This window comes from Rhinolophus sinicus, chromosome 8 (assembly GCF_057876585.1).
Source record: "Rhinolophus sinicus isolate RSI-liver-muscle chromosome 8, RSI-T2T, whole genome shotgun sequence".
NCBI lineage: Eukaryota > Metazoa > Chordata > Mammalia > Chiroptera > Rhinolophidae > Rhinolophus > Rhinolophus sinicus.
In genome coordinates, this window is record NC_142508.1 from 31,772,271 (window position 1) to 31,794,492 (window position 22,222).

At 41.7% G+C, this 22,222-nt stretch overlaps 1 protein-coding gene across 2 annotated transcripts; it reads left to right on the forward strand.

The window, feature by feature from the left end:
- Nucleotides 1–218: 218 nt before the first annotated feature.
- Nucleotides 219–21,903, forward strand: ZNF329 (zinc finger protein 329). 2 transcript variants are annotated; one of them, XM_088800437.1, is made up of 4 exons: nucleotides 219–315; nucleotides 2,097–2,226; nucleotides 12,965–13,054; nucleotides 19,018–21,903. In XM_088800437.1, exon 4 carries the CDS (start codon nucleotides 19,038–19,040, stop codon nucleotides 20,643–20,645), a length of 1,608 nt encoding a protein of 535 aa, XP_088656563.1. In that variant the 5' UTR covers nucleotides 219–315; nucleotides 2,097–2,226; nucleotides 12,965–13,054; nucleotides 19,018–19,037; the 3' UTR covers nucleotides 20,646–21,903. The 2 variants fall into 2 exon arrangements, with proteins under 2 accessions (XP_088656563.1, XP_019567169.2); XM_019711610.3 differs by lacking the exon at nucleotides 12,965–13,054.
- The last annotated feature ends 319 nt before the right edge of the window (nucleotides 21,904–22,222 follow it).

A 22,222-nucleotide genomic window follows, 5' to 3' on the forward strand; every position in this document is an offset into this window, starting at 1 on the left:
ATGGGTAAGGGACAGCCTTCCAGGAAGCCTTGACTTGGCGACCCGCGCGGCCACCGGCGGAGGGGCTGGAGTCAAGGCCCACCCAGCAGAAGGAGAAGACTGAGAACATTCCGCGGGGAAGTGAGTCCAATCCCCCAGGCCAAAGAGTCCCTGACGCCCGCTGCTCTTGGCTGAGGAGAAAGGTCGGGAACGCCCCCCTCACACCGCGCGGGGCGGGGCGGAAGCCGCGGCGTCTTCAGGGACTCGAACATCCGGGTCCTGGAGCGCACGCGCACTCGCCTGAATATGGGTGCCGCCGCCGCTTGCCGGCCAGAGGTGAGTCTCGCCGCACCTCTCGGCTTTTCGGTATCTCAGTTCATCCCGCGGAGCTGCGGGGCGCGGGGAGGGTCCGCCGGGTCCCCGTGGGTCGTGAGCGCGCGTTAGCGGGCGGGTTTCAGGAGGGCAGTGGATGCGATCGGCTCATAGGAGCGGCATCGGCCCGGGCCACGGCTGCCCTTGCTGGTGTGGACGCCCCTCAGCGAATGAGGACGGACCGGGAGTGTGACGATATCCTGCGGTTGTGGACGCCTCCTACCGCGGATGTGAACGTCCTCCGGTTTCCCTTTGTACCTTCACGTAGCTCAGTGGCTCCGCGCTCATATCAGCCCGCCCTGCTTCTGGGACCGTTTCGCCCGCCCATCCGGGTGTCCTGGCTGGGCCGCTGGGGCGACGCCGGCCTACCGTTCCTGGGATGGCCTGTGTCTGCCTCGCGGGTGTCGGGCCACTTGGCCTCATTGCACCTGGTGACCTCTAGCGTTTCCCGCTGAGTTCCGCAGGTGTTACATCACCTGTTTTTTTCTCACCAACGTAGTGTCTGCCAAGTCAGGTCTTGCTACAGTTCCCATTGAGGACCGCGTTTTTCCACCTGTTTAGTGGCCGTTTCGCTTTCCTCTTTCCTGGTTTAGTGGTTAATTTCCTTAGCTCCCCAATAGTACATGATAAAAGTTTGCATACACGTAGAAAAGTTGATATCCTTTTGCGACCTTAATACTGGCCCATTAAATCAGCTATACTTGCTATATCCCATATATTTCCCTCTGTCTATCCTTTTACTTATCCATTAAATGTTTTTTGGGGATACATTCAAATTAAGTGGCAATTATCACTGTGCTTCCCCCTCAGACCCTCACTATGTTTAACAGAGTTCAGCACTATTGCTTTTAAAAATTTTTGAGGCAATATTGACTAACAGTGAAATGCGCAGAACTTCATTGTACCCCTGGAGGAGTTTTGACAAATGCAACCCAAACCTTTTCAAAATTACCATCACCCCAGAAAGTTCCCTTATCCTTTTCCAATTAAAAAAAGTTTGGTTGTAAGGAACTTGGTCTTGTGAAAATGTTTTGAATACCAACTCATTGTTTTTTTATCCCCTACAGCAAGTAGCTAGCTTCCTTCCCATTCTATTGTTTTTGCTCCCTTCCCACTCAGCTTTTTATTTTGAAAAGTTTCACACCTACAGAAAAGTTGCAGGAATAGTTCTATGAACAGTTGTAAAACCATCCAGATTCTTAAGTTAACAATCTGTCACATTAGCTTTATCTTTCTTTTCTTCCTGCCTCAAACACACATACACACACATACATACGTTCTCTTTTTATTTTAAACACACACACCAACAGTGTAAAAATTTGATTTTTCACATAATGATACTGTCTTGGGAGATCAGGGCAGGCTTCCCAAAGTGATCAAAAAATAGTTTGAGAGAACAGGAAAAAGGAGACTGGCTGGGCTTTTACTGTGATCAGAGAGTGGAGCTGGGATGAGGGTGGCCTTGCATTTGTTGGGGCTTGCATGAATTGAACTTCCTGCCAACGCCTAGGCTTGTTAGCTTACCTAGATGTGGGGTGAAAGGAGATGTGACAGTAGGTGGTGGTGAAGTGAGGAGTGGGGCTTGAAAGCTGTCAGCAATCAATCATCAGAAATGGAGTCAGATTCTATCACCATTGGTGGGTGACTTTGTTAGGACAGGACTAAAGTTGGTAGCAAACAATTTTTGTTTAAAAAAAAAAAGCATCATTTGAACAAGTAAAGTAAACATCTTGTGTGGTCCACAGAGATGGCGGGAACCATGCGGATGGGGTTGACGGCTGAGTTCTGGCAGCCACTGATGTCTGACATCCAGACATTGGGCCTAAGTGAATATCTCTACAGGGTAAGAGAGACTGGAGATAAAGCCCTTCGGAGGTGAGTGCCTGGGAATAGAATTCTACACAAACTTGTCCCATCCCTACTAAACTTACTTCTCTCTTGAAGTCTGAAGGTACCAGAAATGTAATAATACCAGGTGGGGTTTAGACCAATGGTTATGATCCTGACAGACTCAACACCTATTTATTTTTATATGAAGTTTTATTGAGATATAATTCACAAACCATATAATTCACCATCTTGAGGTATAAAATTCAGTGGATTTTAGTATATTCACTAGGTTGTGTATATCATCAATAACAATTTTAGAATAATTTCCTCATCTCACAAAAGAAGGTGTTTGCCCATTGGCAGTCACTCCCCATCTCCTCCATCCATCCCAGCCCTAGGCAATCACTAGTCTACCTTCTGTCTCTGCATTTGCCTATTCTAGACATTTCATATCAATGGCCATACACTATGTAGACCTTGGCTTCTTTCACTTAGCATAGTGTGTTCAAAGTTTATCTGTGCTGTGGCATGTGTCAGTACTTAGTTAATTTTTATGGATGAGTAATATTTTATTGCATGGATATACACATTTATCCATTCATCAGTTGATGGACATTTGAGTTACTTCCACTTTTTGGATATTATGAATGATGCTTCTGTGAACATTCATGTACAAGATTTTTTGTTTCTTTCTGTGGACATATGTTTTAATTTCTCTTGGATCACTACCTAAAAGTAAAAATGACTGTAGCCATCCTAGTGGCTGAGAAGTGGTAGCTCATTGTGGTTTTGATTTGCATTTTCCTGATGGCTAATGATGTTGATCATCTTTTCATTGTGCTTATTGGCCATTTGTATGTCTTTTTTGGAGAACTGCCTATTGACATCTTTTGCCCATTTATTAAATGAGTTATTGATCTTTTTATTATTGAGTTTGTAAGAGTTACTTATTCTGGATACCAGTGCCATATCAGATATATGATTTGCAAATATTTTATCCTATTATGTGTGTGTCTTTTCACTTTGTTAGTGATGTTATTTGAAGAACAGAAGGTTTTAATTTATGTATTTTTGGTCACTTGTAGTTTTTTGTTGTTTTTTCGCTCGTCATTTTCCTGCATTTTATTTATTATTGTTATTTTATTATTAGTAGTAGTAGTTTAAGGTGTACAAAACAATGTAATAGACATTTATACCCCTCACTAAGTGATAACCACTTCCCCCAATCTACTACCTCTCTGACATCGCATACAGCTGTTACATTTCCACTGTCTCTATTTCTTATGCTGTACTCCACTTATTGTGTGTATATATATGTGTATATATATATTAAATTATAGTTGATATTCATTATTCAGCTTCAGCTTCAGGGGTACAGCACAGTGATCAGGAATCTACACCATCCCTGAAGTGGTCTCCCTAATGACAAGTGTCCATAGGATACCCTACAAAATCTTTACATTATTGATTACATTCCCTAAACTGACTTTCGTATCCCTATGGCAATCTTCTGGTTATGGATTGTGCTTTCTAATCCCCACACCTTCTCCCTCATCCCCATCCCCCCTCCCATCTAGCAACCCTCAGTTTTTCCTCTGTATCTCTGAGACTATTTCTGATTAGTTTGTTCGTTTATTCTATTCTTTAGATTCCACATATAAGTCAGATCATATAATATTTGTCTTTCTCTGCCTGACTTATTTCACTTAGCGTAATGTTGTCTAGGTCCATCCATATCATTGCAAATGGTAAGATTTCATTCTTTATGGCCGAGTAATACTCCATTGTGTGAATGTACCACAATTTCCTGATCCAGTTATCTACCGATGGGCATTTTGGTTATTTCCATGTCTTGGCTATTCTGAATAGTGCTACAATAAACATAGGGGTGTTCATATAAATTTTTTCAAATTAGTGTTTTGGACTTCTCCGGATAGATACGTAGGAGTGGAATTGCTGGGTCATAAGGTAATTCCATTTCCAATTTTTTGAGATACCTCCATACTGATTTCTATAGTGGCTGCACCAATCTGCAATCCCAACAGCAGTGCACGAGGGATCCCTTTTCTCCACATCCTCGCCAGCACTTGTTGTTTGTTGATTTGTTGATGATAGCCAGTTTGATTGGGGAGAGGTGGTAGCTCATTGTGTTTTTTATTTGCATTTCTCTAATGATTGAGCATTTTTTCATGTCTGTTTGCCATCTGTATGTCCTCTTTAGAAAAATGCCTCTTCATGTCCTCTGTCCATTTTTTAATTAGGTTGTTTGTTTTTTTGGTGTTGAGTTGAATGAGCTTTTTAAATAAATTTTGGGTATTAACCCCTTATCCGATATATCATTATGATGAATATCTTCTCCCATTCAGTAGGATGCCTTTGGTTTTATTGATGGTGTCCTTTTCTGTGAAAAAACTTTTTTGATTGACGTGATCCCATATGTTTATTTTTTCTCTTATGTCCCTTGCCCGAGGGGATATATCCGTAAAAATATTATTCTGGGTAATGTCTGTAAACTTTCTTCCTATATTTTCTTCTAGGAGTTTTATGGTTTCAGATCTTACATTTAAGTCTTGAATCCATTTTGAAGTTATTCTTGTATATGGTGTAAGGAGGTGGTCCAGCTTCATTTTTTTGCATGTGTCTGTTCAGGTTTCCCAGCACCATTTATTGAATAGCCGTCTTTACCCCACTGTGTATTCTTGCTTCCGTTGTTGTAGATTAAATGACCATATAGACATGGATTTATTTCTGGGCTCTCTTTTTTTTTGTTTTTTTTTGTTAAACAGTTTATTGGGGAAGGGGCACAGGACTTTATTGGGGGAATAGTGTGTACTTCCAGGACTTTTTTCCAAATCAAGTTGTTGTCCTTTCAATCTTAGTTGTGGAGGGCGCAGCTCAGCTCCAGGTCCAGTTGCCATTGCTAGTTGCAGGGGACACAGCCCACCATCCCTTGCGGGAGTCGAACCGGCAACCTTGTGGTTGAGAGGATGCACTCCAACCAACTGAGCCATTCGGGAGCTCAGCGGCAGCTTAGCTCAAGGTGCTATGTTCAATCTTAGTTGCAGGGGGCGCTGCCCATCATCCCTTGCAGGACTCGAGGAATTGAACTGGCAACCTTGTGGTTGAGAGCCTGCGCTCCAACCAACTGAGCCATCCGGGAGGCAACTCAGCTCAAGGTGCCATGTTCAATCTTAGTTGCAGGGGGCAGAGCCCACCATCCCTTGCGGGACTCGAGGAGTTGAACTGGCAACCTTATGGTTGAGAGCCCACTGGCCCATGTGGGAATCGAACCGGCAGCCTTCGGAGTTAGGAGCATGGAGCTCTAACCACCTGAGCCACTGGGCTGGCCTTTTCAGGTTCTTTATTCTCTTCCATTGATCTATGTGCCTGTTTTTATGCCAGTACCATGCTGTTTTGATGACTAGCCTTGTAGTATAATTTGATGTCAGGTATCACGATACTTTCCACTTAGTTCTTATTTCTCAAGATTGCCAAGGCTATCCGGGGTCTTCTAAGGTTCCATATAAATTTTAAGATTATGTGTTCTATTTGTGTGAAAAATGTCCTTGATAGTTTGATAGGAATTGCGTTGACTCTGTATATTGCCTTAGGCAGTATGGACATTTTAACTCTATTCTTCCTATCCATGAGCATGGTATGTGTTTCCATCTATTTCTAACTAATTTCTCTTTTCAGTGACTTATAATTTTCTGAGTACAGGTCTTTTACTTCTCTGGTTAAATTTATTCCTAGGTATTTTATAGTCTGAAGCAATTGTAAATGGGACTGTTTTCTTAATTTCTCCTTCTGATAGTTTATTATTGGAATATACAAATGCAACTGATTTCTGAATATAAATTTTGTATCCTGCTACTTTACTAAATTCATTTATGAGTTCTAATAGTTTTTTTGTGCAGTCTTTGGGGTTCTCTATATAGAGTATCATGTCATCTGCAGGTATTGACAATTTTACTTCCTCCTTACCAATTTGGATGCCTTTTATTTCTTTTTCTTGTCTGTTTGCTGTGGATAGAACTTCCAGAACTATTTTGAATAGAAGTGGAGAAAGTGGGCAACCTTGCCTTGTTTCTGATTTTAAGGAGAATGGTTTTAGCTTTTCCCCATTGACTATGATGTTAGCTGTGGGTTTATAATATATGGCCTTTATTATGTTGAGATGTGGTCCCTCTGTTCCCACTTTCTTAATTGTTTTTATCATAAATGGCTGTTGGATTTTGTCAAAATGCTTTTTCTGCATCTATTGATATGATCATATGAGTTTTATTTTTCATTTTGTTAATGAGGTGTATCACATTAATTGATTTGTGGATGTTGAACCATCCTTGCATACCAAGAATCAATCCCACTTGATGATCATGGTGGATGATCTTTTTAATGTATTGATGAATTCTGTTTGCTAAATTTTGTTGAGGATTTTTTGCATCTGTGTTCATTAGGGATATAGTCCTGTAGTTCTATTTTTTTGTAATGTCTTTGTCTGATTTTGGGATCTGGGTGATAGTGGCCTCATAAAAAGTGTTTGGGACCCTTTCCTCCTTCTGGATTTTTTTGAATAGTTTGAGAACAGATGATAATTCTTTTTGAATGTTTTGTAAAATTCCCCTGTAAAGCCATCTGTTTCCAGGGCTTTTGTTTGTTGGGAGCTTGTTGATTCTGATTCAATTTTCCTGGTAGTAATCAGTCTATTCAGGTTTTCCATTTCTTCTTGAGTTAGCTTTGGAAAGTTGTGTGATTTTAGAAAATTATCCATTTCTTCCAGATTGTCTAATTTGTTGGCATATAGCTGCTCATAATAATTTCTTATAATTCTTTGTATTTCTGTGGTGTCTGTTGTCACTTCTCTTTCATTTATGATTTTATTAATTTGGGTTTTCTCTCTCTTTTTTTTATTAATCTGGCTAAGCGTTTGTCGATTTTGTTTATCTTCTCGAATAACCAGCTCTTGGTTTCACTGATCTTTTGCATTGCTTTTTTTTTTTTTTTTTAAATTTCTATTTCATTTATTTCCAATCTGATCTTTATTGTCTCCTTCCCTGTACTCTCGTTGGGCTTATTTTGCTGTTCTTTTTCCAGATCCCTTAAGTGTAAGGATAAACTGTTGATTTGTGATTTTTGTTGTTTCTTTAGGTAGGCCTGCACTGCTATGAATTTCCCTCTTAGGACTGCTTTCACTGCATCCCATAGATTTTGGGTCCTTGTGTTTTCATTTTTGGTTGTCTCCAGATATCTTTTGATTTCTTCCTTGATCTCATTGTTGACCCATTCATTATTTAGTAACATGTTATTCAGCCTCCACATATTTGTGTGTCTTCCAGTTTTTTCTTGTAATTGATTTCTAATTTGATAGCACTGTGGTCAGAGAAGACACTTGATATGATTTTAGTTTTCTTGAATTTATTGAGACTTATTTTGTGGCCTAACATGTGGTCTATCTTGGAAAATGTTCCATGTGTGCTTGAGAAGAGTGTGTATTCTTCAGCTTTTGGGTGAAATGCTCTGAAAGTATTGATTAAATCCAACTGGTCCAATGTGTCATTTAAGCCCACTGTTTGCATCTGGAGGACCTGTCCACTATTGTCAGGGGTGTGTTGAAGTCTCCTACTACCATTTTCCCAAAAAATAAGACCTACCCAGACAATCAACTGTAATGCGTCTTTTGGAGCAAAAATTAACATAAGACCCCATCTTATGTTACTGTAATATAAGTCCGGGTCTTATAATGTAACGTAACGTACCACTGGGTCTCGTATTAATTTTTGCTTCAGAAGAGGCATTAGAGCTGATTGTCTGGCTAGGTCTTATTTTCGGGGGAAACATGGTATGATAGTATTATTGTTGATCTCTGTCTTTATGTCAGTCAATATCTGTTTTATATATTTAGGGGCTCCTATGTTGGGTGCATAGATATTTACTAGGGTTATGTCCTCTTGTTGGATTGATCCCTTTATTATTATATAGTGCCCCTCTTTGTCTTTTAATATAGTCTTCATTTTTAAAGTCTGTTTTGTCAGATATAAGTATTGCTACTCCAGTTTTTTTCTCATTTCCATTTGCATGAAATATCTTACTCCAGCCCTTCACTTTCAGCCTGTGTGTGTCTTTGATCTGAGGTGAGTCTCTTGTACACAGCATATGCAAGGGTCTTGTTTCCGTATCCACTCAGCCACCCTGTGTCTTTTGATTGGAACATTTAATCCATTTACATTTAAAGTGATTATTGATAGGTACATAGTTATTGCCATTTTATTATTTGTATTTCTGGTCTTCATTAGTTAGATTGTTTTCATCTTTCTTCTGTTTACAGAAGCCTTTTTAACATTTCCTGCAATGCTGGTTTGGTGGTAATGAATTCCTTTAGCTTATTCTTTTCTGGGAAGCCCTTTATCTCTCCTTCAATTTTAAATGAGTCTTGCTGGATAAAGCAACCTAGGATGTAGACCTTTGTTTTTCATCACTTTGAATATCTGCTGCCACTCCCTTCTTGCCTGCAAAGTTTCTGTAGAAAGTCAGCTGATGGTCTTATGGGAGCACCTTTGTAAGTAACTCACTGCCTGTCTCTTGCTGCTTTTAGGATTCTCTTTGTCTTTAACCTTTGCTGTTTTAACTATAATGTGTCTTGGTGTGGGCCTGTTTGGGTTCATCTTGGTTGGAACTCTCTGCACTTCCTGGGCTTGTATGTCTATTTCCTTCACCAGATTCTGGAAGTTTTCGGTCATTATTACTTCAAATATGTTTTCGATCCCTTGCTCCCTCTCTTCACCTTCTGGTATTCCTATGATGCGCGTGTTGTTACGATTGATGTTATCCCACAGGTCTCTTAAACCATTTTCATTGTTCTTCATTCCTTTTTCTTTTTGTTGTTCCGCTTGGGTGATCTCTGCTAACCTGTCTTCTAAATGGCTGATTCGATCCTCTGTCTCATCTGACGTGCTGGTAATTTCTTCAGGTGTCTTCTTTATTTCAGTTATTGAATTCTTTAGTTCTAACTGGTTGTTCTTATGATTTCTCTATCCTTCTTTATGTCGTCACTAAGCTCCTTAAACATTCTTATCATCAGTGTTCTAAACTCTGTCTCTGATAGGTTGGTTACCTCTATTTCATTTTGTTCCAATTCTGGAGGTTTCTTCTGTTCTTTTATTTGGGACATGTTTCTTTGTTTTCCCATTCTGGCTGACTCTCTGTGTTTGCTTTGATGTATTAGCTAGATCCCCGAGGGTTCTCTGTCTTTGCTGGGTGACCTTATGTAGTATGTATCCTTTATATTTGAGTTGCTCCACTTCCCTATTCTGTGCATGTGCTCCAGAGGTGACCCTTGTGTTGCGTGTATTCTCCTGTTAAAGTTGAGCTTTAATTGCTTTTGGCTTGTCAGTAGGTGGGATTGACTCCTAGGCTGACTAGTTGTGAGAATTGGCTCTGTCCACAGTGGATGAGGTACTGTGTGATGGTTGACCCCTCAGATGAGGCTTGACCCCTATGGGCTCTTGTGCCTGTAGAGAATTCCCTCTGGGTGTGTCACTTGTAGGTCAAAACCGGTCATCCTCTGGTTTGGTCTGGAGTTGGGCTGTGGGTCTGTCGAATCTTGTGTCTCTTGGGCTGGGCCCTGGTGTAGGACAATTTCAGAACAAAACAAATCAGCAAGCACAACAACAACAACAACAAAAAAACCAAATACACTCACATGTAAAAACAACTGATAACCAACACTAAACACGGGCAAAAATACACACAAAAAAATCAAGACAGAAAAATGGAAAGGGAAGAAAAGTAGGGCAAGGAAAAGAAAAAAGAGAAAGGGGAAAATGTGTGTGTGGGAATATGTGTGTGTGGGAATATGTGTGTGTGTGTATATATGTATATATATACACATATATACATATATATATATAAAAATGATAGCAATACTTAAAAAAAAAAAGCAGCGCCAGTGTTGGCTTAAGCCCACCAAGCTATCTCCAGGTTGTCCTCTGCTGTACAAAGACTCCTCTGCATCTTGTGGAGGCAGAGCCAGCCACCTGGTGCCCAGAGTGACCCTTGCACTGCAGTTGTAGATGTGTGGGGCTGTGGGGTATGGTTGGTAGTTTTTACAAAGTCAGGGCAGTTTCTGCTCTCACCTTCACATAAGCGCCCTGAGTGCACCACAGCCAGCCACTGGGAGGTGGGTTTTTTCCCTGTGCCCAGGTCTCCCGAGTTTTAGGGCACTTCTTCCTTGTTGGGGTGGGGAGGGGGTGTGGAGGGCTCGAGATTGCTGAGCTGCCTCTGCCACCTGCTGCTGACCCCTGTGTGTGCCTGTGCAGCAGTAATTGCCTTGCTGGGAGCCGCCCAGAAAAGGTGGGGGCTGGGGAAGGAGGAGACTTCTGTCTATGTCTGGACTCTTCCCTAGGTCATAGCTGCAAACTAGATTTTTCCAGCTCCTGAGTGCTACAGCTCCTCTGTAATCTGACACTACTCCTCAGTTCAGGGACCAGCTTGAGACTCTGGAAGGGCTGGGATAGGATTGCTGGGGGAGCGTGAGGGGAGGGGCCCAGGTATGGCGTTTGTTTTTTGTCTGACCTAAGGCCCAGCTGGAGGTCTCAGCTGAGGTTACTGCCTCAAATGCTGGATACATTGCTCTCTCGGCAGGAGAGATCAGCTATGAGACCCAGGGAAAGAGCCCACCGCCTGGCTCTTGTGATTTCTGGTTTGTGTCCTGGGGCCCCCGTGTCTCCACACCACTCCCTTCACTCTTCCCCTGCTCGCCCGATTTGCACACTTTCAAGTAATCCTTGTGTGAGTCTCTTAGCTGTTCTGTGTGATGAGCAGACAGCCCTTTGATGGGTTATACATAGATGTTCAATTTGTGGTAAGTTCTGGAGGAGAACTTAAGAAGCCCACCATTCCTGTGACATCACTCACATGGTCACTTGAGGTTTTGATGTACCCAAGTTTTTGAAGATTAACACCTATGTTTTTTTTAGGAGTTTTGTAATTTTAGTTCTTATATTTAGGTCTGTTATCCATTTTGAGTTAATATTTGTGTAATGCTCACTCTTTATGATCAAGTTTGCAATGTGCCTTTTACCATACTGAAAGGAATTTTATAGATAATATTACATATCCCCATAACTTAAAAAATTCTAAAGTTCTGTGTGCACATAAAGAATCAATAAAAGGGGCTGGCCCAGTGGCTCAGGTGGTTGGTGCTCTGTGCTCCTAACTCCAAAGGCTGCCAGTTCGATTCCCACGTGGGCCAGTGGGCTCTCAACCACAAGGTTGCCGGTTCAACAACTCGAGTCCTGCAAGGGATGGTGAGCTCTGCCCCCGGCAAATAAGATTGAACATGGCACCTTGAGCTGAGCTGCCACTGAGCTCCCAGATGGCTCAATTGGTTGGAATGCATCCTCTCAACCACAAGGTTGCTGGTTCGACTCCCACAAGGGATGGTGGGCTGTGCTCCCCACAACTAGCAACAGCAACTGGACCTGGAGCTGAGCTGTACCCTCCACAACTAAGACTGAAAGGACAACAACTTGAAGCTGAACGGCACCCTCCACAACTAAGATTGAGAGGACAACTTGACTTGGAAAAAGAAAAATCCTGGAAGTACACACTGTTCCCCAATAAAGTCCTGCTCCCCTTCCCCAGTAAAACAAAAAAATCTTAAAAAAAAAAAAAATCAATAAAAGGAAAGGCATTTGTATTAAAATATGTATTTCTATAGGAAGCAGTCTGGTGTGCTGGAGACTGTAGGTTTGGATTAAGAGAAATAGAACATTCGGAATTCATTGTCTTCAATGAAATTGAATGAAGCAAGGTATTGGTGGATGTTTCTGGAACAGTGAGTGTTGAGGAAGTGGACCCAGACCAGGTATATTAAATAGGAAAGGAAGAAAGACAGTGCCTTTGAAACAGGTTCTAGGCACTTACACAGTAAGGCAGCCCATGTTGTGAGGATGAGCTGGGTTTTGTCCCCAGGCAAAGGGTCAGTCACCCCCTGTGTTATGACTTGGAACAGCATCAGGACAGTTTATCACAGAAAGTTCTCCAGACCTGCGGTCTCAGCATGGGCTGGGGTAACATTCAGTGTGTAGAAAGCCTTGGAGACCACCTTCTTCAGTGACCATGAGGAAGAGAAGGACAGGCTGGGCAAAATGAGTAATGCTGGGGCTTGAGAGAAGTGGTTTGGTGGACACCCGAGCACAGGATCAGAGAAAGGGGGGGAAACAGCACACCCCAAAAATATGTGAACAACATGGCGATGAATTTTTTTACAACAAAACTTTTGTATCATTGTGTTGCTAAAAATAGTAACACACAAATATGTTTGAGGGCAATAAGACAGTTTTGAAACAACCTTAATAAAATTCAGTGTGTTCCTGCACTGAATGCCCTGATTTAATACTGTGTCCCCCAAGTCTGTGCCCTCCTGTATGCAGGTGACCACGTATTATCATGGATGTTATCTCATGATGACATCCACGCCCCCATTGACTGAGGGTATAGTTGGAACAGCCACTTTCATCAAGGAGAGAGATGCAGAGTAGGGAATAAGTTTATGAATTCAGGGCAGTATCTAGATTTCCTTTTAGCTTCCCTCTCCTAAATGAGTTTTATAACACATGTAGTATTGTTCTGTTCTGAAACACTCCAGGTTGATAACCTTCAGGGACTTTGGGACACAGGATGGTCAAGAATCTTGTGGGGCAGTCCAGGCATGGTAGCAAATCTGCCTGCTCAGCCCAGGCTCTCAGCTGCTAGCATCTTTGACAACCTAATACCTCCACAGATTTCCAGATGCCCCCAGGGGATACTGCAAAGGTCAAGAGCTACATGTCAGGCTGGAGTGATGCCAGCGTCACTGGCATTGTTCTTGAAGGTATAATTTTACTTATTACAGCTTTATTGAGATAAAATTCATATACCATATAATTCACCCATTCAAAGTGCATAATTCAGTAGTTTTTAGTATATGCACAGTTTTGCAGCCATCATCACTACGTAATTCCAAAACATTTTCATCAGCCCAAGAAGCAACCCTATACCCCATTAGCAGTCATTCCTCATTTCCCCCTTTCTCCCAGCTCCTGGCAATTGACTTTCAGTTTTTATGGAATTACAGTACCTATCTGGATATCATATAAATGGGATCGTACAATATGTAGTCCTTTGTGTCTGAGTTTTTTCACTGAGCATAACGTTTTTAAGGTTCATTTATGTTTTTGAAACGTATTAGAATATTCAGATGTGTGGATTTCTATATTTTGTTTATCCAGTCATCAGTTGATAGACATTTATTTGGATTGTTTCTACTTTTGTTTGTCATGAATAGTGCTGCTATAATTTGTAATTCATGTATAAGTTTATTTGTACACGTATGTTTGGATTTTTCTTGAGTAGATATCTAGGAGTGCAATTGCTGGGTCATATGATAACTGTTTAACTTTTCGAGAAACAGACTGCTTTCCAAAGCAGCTGTACCATTTTACATTCCCACCAACTGTGTGAGGGTTCCAGTTTCTCCACATCCTCACAACACTTATTCCTGTTTTGTTTTGTTTTTCTTATATTGGCCAACTAGTGGGTGTGAAGTGGTATCTCACTGTGGTTTTGATTAGCATTTATCTAATGACTAATGATACTGATGATCTTTTTATGTGCTTTTATATATTCTATGTATAAGTCCTTTATCAGATGTGCTTTGCAAATATATTCTCCCACTTGGTGGGTCACCACTTTCTTAGTGGTGTATGAGTCTTAATTCAATAAGGGGAGTATCTATTGTAGATGAAATGGACATTCCCTTGGCTCCTCAACGCCCGTTCCCTCCATACCTTCATATCAGAACTTTGGTAGGTGGCTTGCCAGGATATTTTAATGTTTTTACTTCCAGAATATGTTGTCTAAAAAATGTCTCTAGGTGGTATCATCCTGTATATGTGTGACTTACCTCATTTCTCTTAAGTGCACACATGCATCCTCCCTCTACAGACCTGTAGGGAGGTGCTCTATCTCTTATTTTCACAGGCCATGTGGGTATGGTGGCAGGGCAGCCTCAGGAGGCCTCTTCAGTAGGAGCTTCCAGGAGTGAACAACCGGCCCCTCCACATCACTGTTGAATGCTGTGAACATAGCAGGCATCTGAGGTCTTAGCCTTCGCTTCAAAGTGAACAGTCCTTATGCTCCCTCATTAGGTGTGATGTTTATCTTATTCCCTGTGTTCCTAGTTGTTAAGAATTTTCACCATGAATCGGCGCTGTCTTTAAAGTACTTTCTGAATTTATTGACATAGAGTAAAGGGGTCTACTAGTTTAGTCTGAGAGCATTTTGATCATTAGTCTGGATGAGATTTCCTCAAATTAGTACATTATGAACTTACTGAGATAGGGTGCAGGGAGCTGTCTTCTACTTTTATCTGAAAATATGGGGAATTGTATCAATAGATGTTCCACAAGTCCTTGCATTCCTAGGATAAACCCAGCATTGCTGTTTTGGTAACATTTTACTGTTTCTTAGTTACATCCCTTTGCATAACTAATAGCACTTATGTGTGCCTCTTCTCTTTTTTAATGATCACGCTTGCCAAAGGCATGTCTATTTCATGTCTTTTCAAAAAACAGTCTTTTGGTTTTCTTCATCTTCTTGGCTGTTTCCTTTTCAGTTTCTGTAATTTCTGCTCTTACCTTTATTATCCCTTACCTTCCACCTGCTGTTGGTTTATTCCATGATTCTTTCCCTTAAGTCTTAAGTTGAACCGTGAGCTCACTAACTTTCAGTCTTCTTTTTTTAGTGTATGCATTAAAGACTAACACTTTCCACCTGGGAACTATGTTAGCTGCATCCTGTTTTGAGATGTACTATTTCCATCATTGTTCAGTTCTAGGTGTTTTTTTAATTTCTGCCAAGATTTCTCTTTGATCTCTGAATTACTGAGAAATACATTTTCATGTTTACAAATAAATTGGGGTTTCTTTTCTTCTTTTCTTTCTGTTACTGGTTTTTTTAACTTGACCACATTTGTTGTCAAGAGGCTGTGGTCTGTGTCATGCTGTGGTCTGGTCTTTATTGAACTTGTTCTTTGGCCTAGTTTTATGGCCCACGTTAGCAAATGTCCCACATGTGCTTGGAAAGTGTCTGGCTTTACTTGGTACTTCATGAAGTACTAAATGAAGACATTTAGCTATGTGATCAGACTGGCTAATTACATTCTCTCCTGCTTATCTCTATTCAGGTTTTCTGAATTTCCATTTCTTAAAGAGGTTCATTAAAACCTCCCAAGATGGTTGAATTTGCTGGCTTCGATTTGTAATGCTGCCTGACATTGCTCTGTGTTTGAGGCATTGTGTCCATGTAGACATCTTTGACATTGTTATATTGTCATTATCATACATGAAATTTATCATCGATTAGCAAAGAGCCATAAAATCTTTGTGTGGTTAGCATTTATCTCTTCCAAATTTTTACATTTGTCTTTTGTGTCCTTTTGCTTTATGTATGTCTATTACAGACTCAATTTTTTTTTAATGCAGTGTGACACGGTGTCTATCTGGCTTGTCAAGGCAATTTACATTTATTGTTACTGATGGTATTCTATTTTATACTTTTTTTTTAACCTGTCCTTTCTGGGCTTTCCTCTACCTTCTTCTGGATTTATCAGTCTATCTATTTCTCTCTCTTTCTTTCTTTCTTTCTTTCTTGATGGTACTCTATTTTATACTTTCTATTTAACCTATCCTTTCTGGGCTTTCCCCCCTTACTACTTTCTTTTGTCCTTCCTTCTTTCTTTCCTTCCTTCCTTCTTCCCTCCTACAACAGGGTTTTTCCACTTCAGCACTGTTGACATTTGGGGCTGGATCATTCTATGTTGTGAGGAGCTGTCCTGTGTATTAGAGGATGTTTATGAGGTATGATCAAGCAATATGGTGAATGTTTAAATAAAAAACAAAATTGTTACAGTAAAAGACACATTGCCATCAATCCCCCTTAAAACACTCGCCCTCGTTTTGAACACACTTATCCCATCGTTCTTGCCACTTTCTGAAGCAGTTCTGGAAGTCCTTTTTCACGTCTTTAGTTGTGCTGTTGTGATTGCCTCGATGTCCTGAATCATTTTGACTTTGGGGAAGAGCCAGAAGTTGCTGGGTGCCAGATCTAGTAAATAAGGTGGATGAGGACACACGGTAATGTTTGTATTTGACAAATTGCCGTATACCAGAAGTGATGTGTGACATGGAGTGTTGTCATGATGGAGGATAATTTACAGCTGCACTTTAAAACACACATTGTGTCAATAGTACTCACACCTGACTGACTGCACTGAACAAGTGGAAACTTGTTACACACTGTTACTACATTTCACTGCACTGCTTCCCATATTGAAGATCCCTGCCTTTCCGTTGGATGGAACTCGGCAGCAGAATTCACCTTTTTTTTTTTTTTTTTTTTTTTTTTTATCACAATTACTGTGTCACACATCGCTTCTGGTATGGCAATTTCTGTCAAATAAAAAATTACAGTGTGTCCTTACCCACCTTATTCACCGGATCTGGCACTGCGCAACTTCTGGCTCTTCCCCAAAATAAAAATGACCACAAAAGGAAAACGTTTTGAATTGATTCAGGACATCGAGGCAGCCACTACAGTGCAACTAAGGAGACTCACAAAAGAGGACTTCCAGAACTGCTTCAGAAAGTGGCAAGAAAGTGATAACTGTGTTGGAAGTGGGGTGGGGGGGTGGGGAAGTATCTTGAGGGGGGTTAATGGCAATGTGTCTTTTACTGTAATAAATTTCTTTATTTAAACATTCACCATATTTTTTTTTAATCACACTTTATGGCAGCATCCTTGGCCTCCACCCCCTAGATGCCAGTGGTAGTGCCCTCCACCCCAGGCATGACAACCAAAAATGTCTCCAGACATTCCAAAGTGTCCTTTGGGGGGTAAAACTGTCCCTGGTTGAAAACCACTGCTCTGTGGGCTTAGAAGTTTTACACGACATTTATTTTATTCCTGACTTGACCAGGTCTCACATGAATCATGAAAAATATGACAACGTCAGGACACTTAAGTTTGTTACCCCTTTCCCACCTCACAGGACACTGTTACCTGGTGTTTTAGTCCATCCCACTGTTAACTGCTGCATTCTACGTGGCCAGTGCAGGATTTGATTTAAGTACACATTCATCATTTCTTTTTCTTTCCATTCCTTTCTTCTGGGTTCTTCATGAAGAACAACTCTAATTGTTTTGGTGAGTGTCCTCGGGTAAACTCTTGCTTTTGCTTTGCTGAAGCTGTCGTTTATCTTACCCTCACTCTTGAACATTAACATGTATGAGTTTGTTTCTCTCAGCACTTTGAAAGTAACCTCCCATTATCTGTGGGTTTCTGTTTTCCTATTAAGGGGTCCATAATGATATTCTCATTCCGTCACCAGTGGTCTATCTTCTTCCTAATGGCCTCTAAGATCATCTCCTTGGTGTAGACCAGTGTCCACTTGGGACTCGTGTTTCTTGAGCCCGACATGCCTACCAATTCAGTTGCTGGATGGAGGGAGGTGCCCATTTTATGTTTTGACGGCTCCTAACAAATCAGCTCGCCAAGCGGGCTGACCACTCTGCATGCTGCCAGCTCCCTTCCTGCATGCCTGCCCAAGCTTTACATCAGCACACATTGTTTTACTCATGAAATTTACATATTTTGTGTTCTTAAAGTTGCAGTTTGTAATTGCCTGAACAACAGTGGAAATGAGCAGATATTCATATTTTCAGGACATTTCTGTCTTTGTGAAGTGGCCTGCCTCTCTGTATCCTTTACCTGTTTTTTTCTATTTTGTGCTGTTCTGTAAAAATTCTTTATAGATCTTGGGCTATATTTCTTTGTCTCTTTTATATTTTATAAATTGTCTCTCCACCTGCCACTTGTATTTTGACTATTAGGTTTTCTGTTGTGAAAATTTTTGATGTTGACTCAAAGTTGTTAATCCTGGTCTATATTGTTTTTGCTTGTTAAACTTTGTGAATCAAGGACTGCCCCATTCGTGAAGGTATCCCACATGTTTTTAGACTTTGATTTTATGTTAAGGTCTTTATCCACTTGGAATTTTGGAATATTTTTTTCTGAGGTAGGTGTCTAATTTCATTTTATCTAAAAAATATATGGACAGACAGTTGTCTTGATATCATGAAGTCAAACGGGTGGGAGGGTGGTTAGAAGATTGATAACGGCGATGACATTGGTAGCCACTTACAGAGGACTGTCCATTCCCCAGCTAAGAGCCAGCCTCAGCTGTGATCTGACTCATAGTAACCCTCCAGGGCAGTCACTGGCAGATCTAGGTCTTTCGGATCTTCCAGGTCATGGAGCCTGTGCTGCCTCCCATCTGTGAAGGCAGAACTCTGACCACAAAGCTGGGATGGGAACTGCTCATTCAGCACCATTGTACACACGTTGTGAAATCAAGGCTTTGAAAATGAGTGCTGGTGGTTGTAAGGGCAGCAGGTGACGGGGACTAGCATACAATGGCCAAGACGGTGTTCCACTGTGAGCAGTGATACCTGGCCTCTGGTCTCCCATGTTGCAGGCTAATCTTGTTGGTGATATTTACCCCCAGTGCTGTCCCTCCTGCCTGTTCTCTCGGGGAATAAAAATGCTGTATGGCTCTCTGAACCAGTTCTCGCCTCCATCCCTTGAATCTCACTTTATCTTTTTCCTGTACAGGTGTGAATTTGAGAAAGGAAACAAGTGAAAATACACACCCATACTCCTGGCCTGTCATAGTTTTTCATTCCTCTTCCAGACAGTTTCATGTACTGAAGTCTGTCTTTTTCATTCTTTACTTTTCAGCCTGGGACACGTGATTGAAAATGACAGCTCAGAATATTCCTGAGGAAGAACTACCCTGTGACGTGGAAATGGAAGGATTTCCAAGAGAGGGTCCCCATGTCTCCATTCTAGGTGACAGTTGGGACTGTAAGAACTGGGAGGGGCATCTGAGGGAATCAGCTTTAACTCAGGAGAAGCCAAGGGCTCGGGAAGCAGTTTGTGAATATCCTGGACTTGTGGGGCCTTTGAGTGCAAGTTCAAACCTTCCTCCATCTCGGAGTGTTCCTACAACAAATGGTTTCCATATACGTAACTCAGAGGTCAGAAGTTTGCATTGTGACCCAGCTTTACAAAGTTGTCAGAAAGGTTGTGTATCTAAGAGAGCCAATGACTCCTGTGGGAAAGCCTTCAACCGTTCCATGGAAGTTATTCAACTTGGAAGAAATCAGATGAGAGAGAAACCCTCCAAATATCCTGAAAGTGTTAAGCCTTTCAACCATTTTACCCCTCTTGGTGAAAAAAAAACAGCAAGAGGGAAGAAACTGTGTGAAGGCAAGGACTTTGGGGACATCTTTACCCTGAGTTCATCTCTTAATGAAAATAAGAGGAGTCACCCTGGAGAGAAGCTGTACAAATGTACTGAATGTGGCAAATGCTTTAAACGGAACTCTTCTCTTGTTCTGCATCACCGAACTCACACTGGAGAGAAACCTTATACCTGTAACGAGTGTGGAAAGTCCTTCTCCAAAAACTACAACCTGATTGTACATCAAAGAATCCACACAGGAGAGAAGCCCTACAAATGCAGTAAATGTGGGAAAGCCTTCAGCGATGGGTCAGCTCTGACACAGCACCAGAGAATTCACACCGGGGAGAAACCTTACGAATGTCTAGAATGTGGAAAAACCTTCAACCGCAACTCATCCCTCATTTTGCATCAAAGAACTCATACAGGGGAAAAACCATACAGATGTAACGAGTGTGGGAAGCCTTTCACAGACATCTCCCACCTAACTGTGCATCTCAGAATCCACACTGGGGAGAAGCCCTACGAATGTAGCAAGTGTGGAAAGGCTTTCCGAGATGGCTCGTACCTCACACAGCACGAGAGGACCCATACTGGAGAGAAGCCCTTTGAATGTATGGAGTGTGGGAAAACCTTCAACCGAAACTCTCACCTCATTGTGCATCAGAAAATCCACTCTGGGGAGAAGCCCTACGAGTGTAAAGAGTGTGGGAAGACTTTCATTGAGAGCGCATACCTCATTAGGCACCAGAGAATTCATACTGGTGAGAAGCCCTATGGCTGTGACCAGTGTCAGAAACTTTTCAGGAACATTGCTGGCCTCATCCGGCACCAGAGGACTCATACTGGCGAGAAGCCCTACGAGTGTAGTCAGTGTGGTAAAGCTTTCAGGGACAGCTCCTGTCTGACCAAGCACCAGAGAGTTCACACTAAGGAGACCCCGTACCAGTGTCCAGAGTGTGGAAAGTCCTTCAAGCAGAACTCTCACCTGGTGGTACATCAAAGACTCCACAGCAGGGAGGGTCCCAGCCAGTGTCCTCAGTGTGGGAAAACATTCAGGAGGAGCTCGGCCTTCATCCGACATCAAAGAACACACTCTGAAGAGCAACCCATGGAAACATAATGAATGTGGGCTGCACTCATCTCCCAAATGCTCTCCAAAACCTGTGTGAAGGAAGGATCCTTTTGACTCCTCCCTGTCAGTACAAAATAATTTTTTTTTTTAAGGAAAATAGTCACCTCCAGTCCCACCCCCTGAGATATTCATCATTAATATTCTGGTGACCATCCTTTCACTACTCTCTTTACATCTACATAATTTAGCATGGATGGGTTCAAATTACACACATGATTTTTAAATATAGAAATTTATTTTTAAGTATTTTTGTCACCTATCCAGTGAATTGATGAATGCGAGATACTTCTTAGCTATACTATTAAGTCGATACCTTAGGGAACTCCTGGAGGGACTACAGGATGTTAAGAAATGTGGAAAAGGCTTCAGGGATAATCAGCCTGTACCAAATGGGATACACTGGAAGAAAACCTGTGCATGACAGGAAGGCACTTTCCTGAGGACATCCAGCTGCTCTGGCGTCCGTGTGCATAAACTGGGAAGAATCTGTGAATATGTTTGTAACTAATCGGTATGAGCAGTCCTTTCATCTGGAGCGTCTGTCTTATCTCACATAAGCAAACTCTTACCAGAATTGTGTGATCAGTGAGAAAAGCTTTCGGCAGGAGCTCCTGCTGTCTTTTCTGTACCAGCAAAGACATGCTGGTGAGAGCTCCCACAGTGCACCACCCCACAGTAGCCACAGAATTAGAGTGGATTGCTATTAGAATGTATTTCTGTGTCACAGTTCTGCTAGGTGCTCAGGACTCATTCCAGAAGGGACACTTGGATGAGGACGTTGCTTGTGAATGAACAGTAACATTTTTCCTCTTAAGAAAAAACTGAAGCAGGCTCATACTAAGATGGAAAGGGTTGCTGTTGAGAAATGTGATGCACTGCTTTAGTTGTTGAAAGAGAAAATACTGAGTTGTTATGTTTACCTTGTCTCCTCCAGTATTGTTCACTTAGGAAACTTCTAATTTGTTCCATGCTGAACCAAAAGTATAAAGATTTTGTTGCCATATTGAAATGTTTGTAATATGGCAGGCAACAAGAAGAAAGGCACAAACTAGAAGATGTGCTGTTATGACAGACACGTGAAGGTATTGCATGTGTCGCTGTAGAGTGGACATTGATTATGGAGAAATAAATGTGGTTTTCTTACGGGATTGCGGTTGTGTATGATTTTTTTTTTGTCTATTACAAGTCATGCGTTGTTGCTATCGTAATTTGATAAGGAATAAAAAGGTGAAGCCAAAAAGATGAATTTTGGATTTCTTTGGAACTTTTTTACCAGATGGGGTTAGATCAGGGTCACAGGGCAACCGTGAACATGGATGGGGGATGACTGGGCAAAATATTTCTGCAGTCAGAATGTCTCATAGCACAAGGCATCAGTCATTTCCTTCTTTGGGACTTGGATTATGAGGGGCTGTCTCTGGAGGAGAGGGTGGGCTCCGGGAGGCTACAGAGTTCTGGGATGACTTGGGAGTGTCCCTCTTGAGACGTGGTACTGGCCAAGTGAGAGTGGTGCCCCTGGGGATTTTGACTTGCTCCTGTGGGGGGAGAGTCAGCGTGAAGACCAC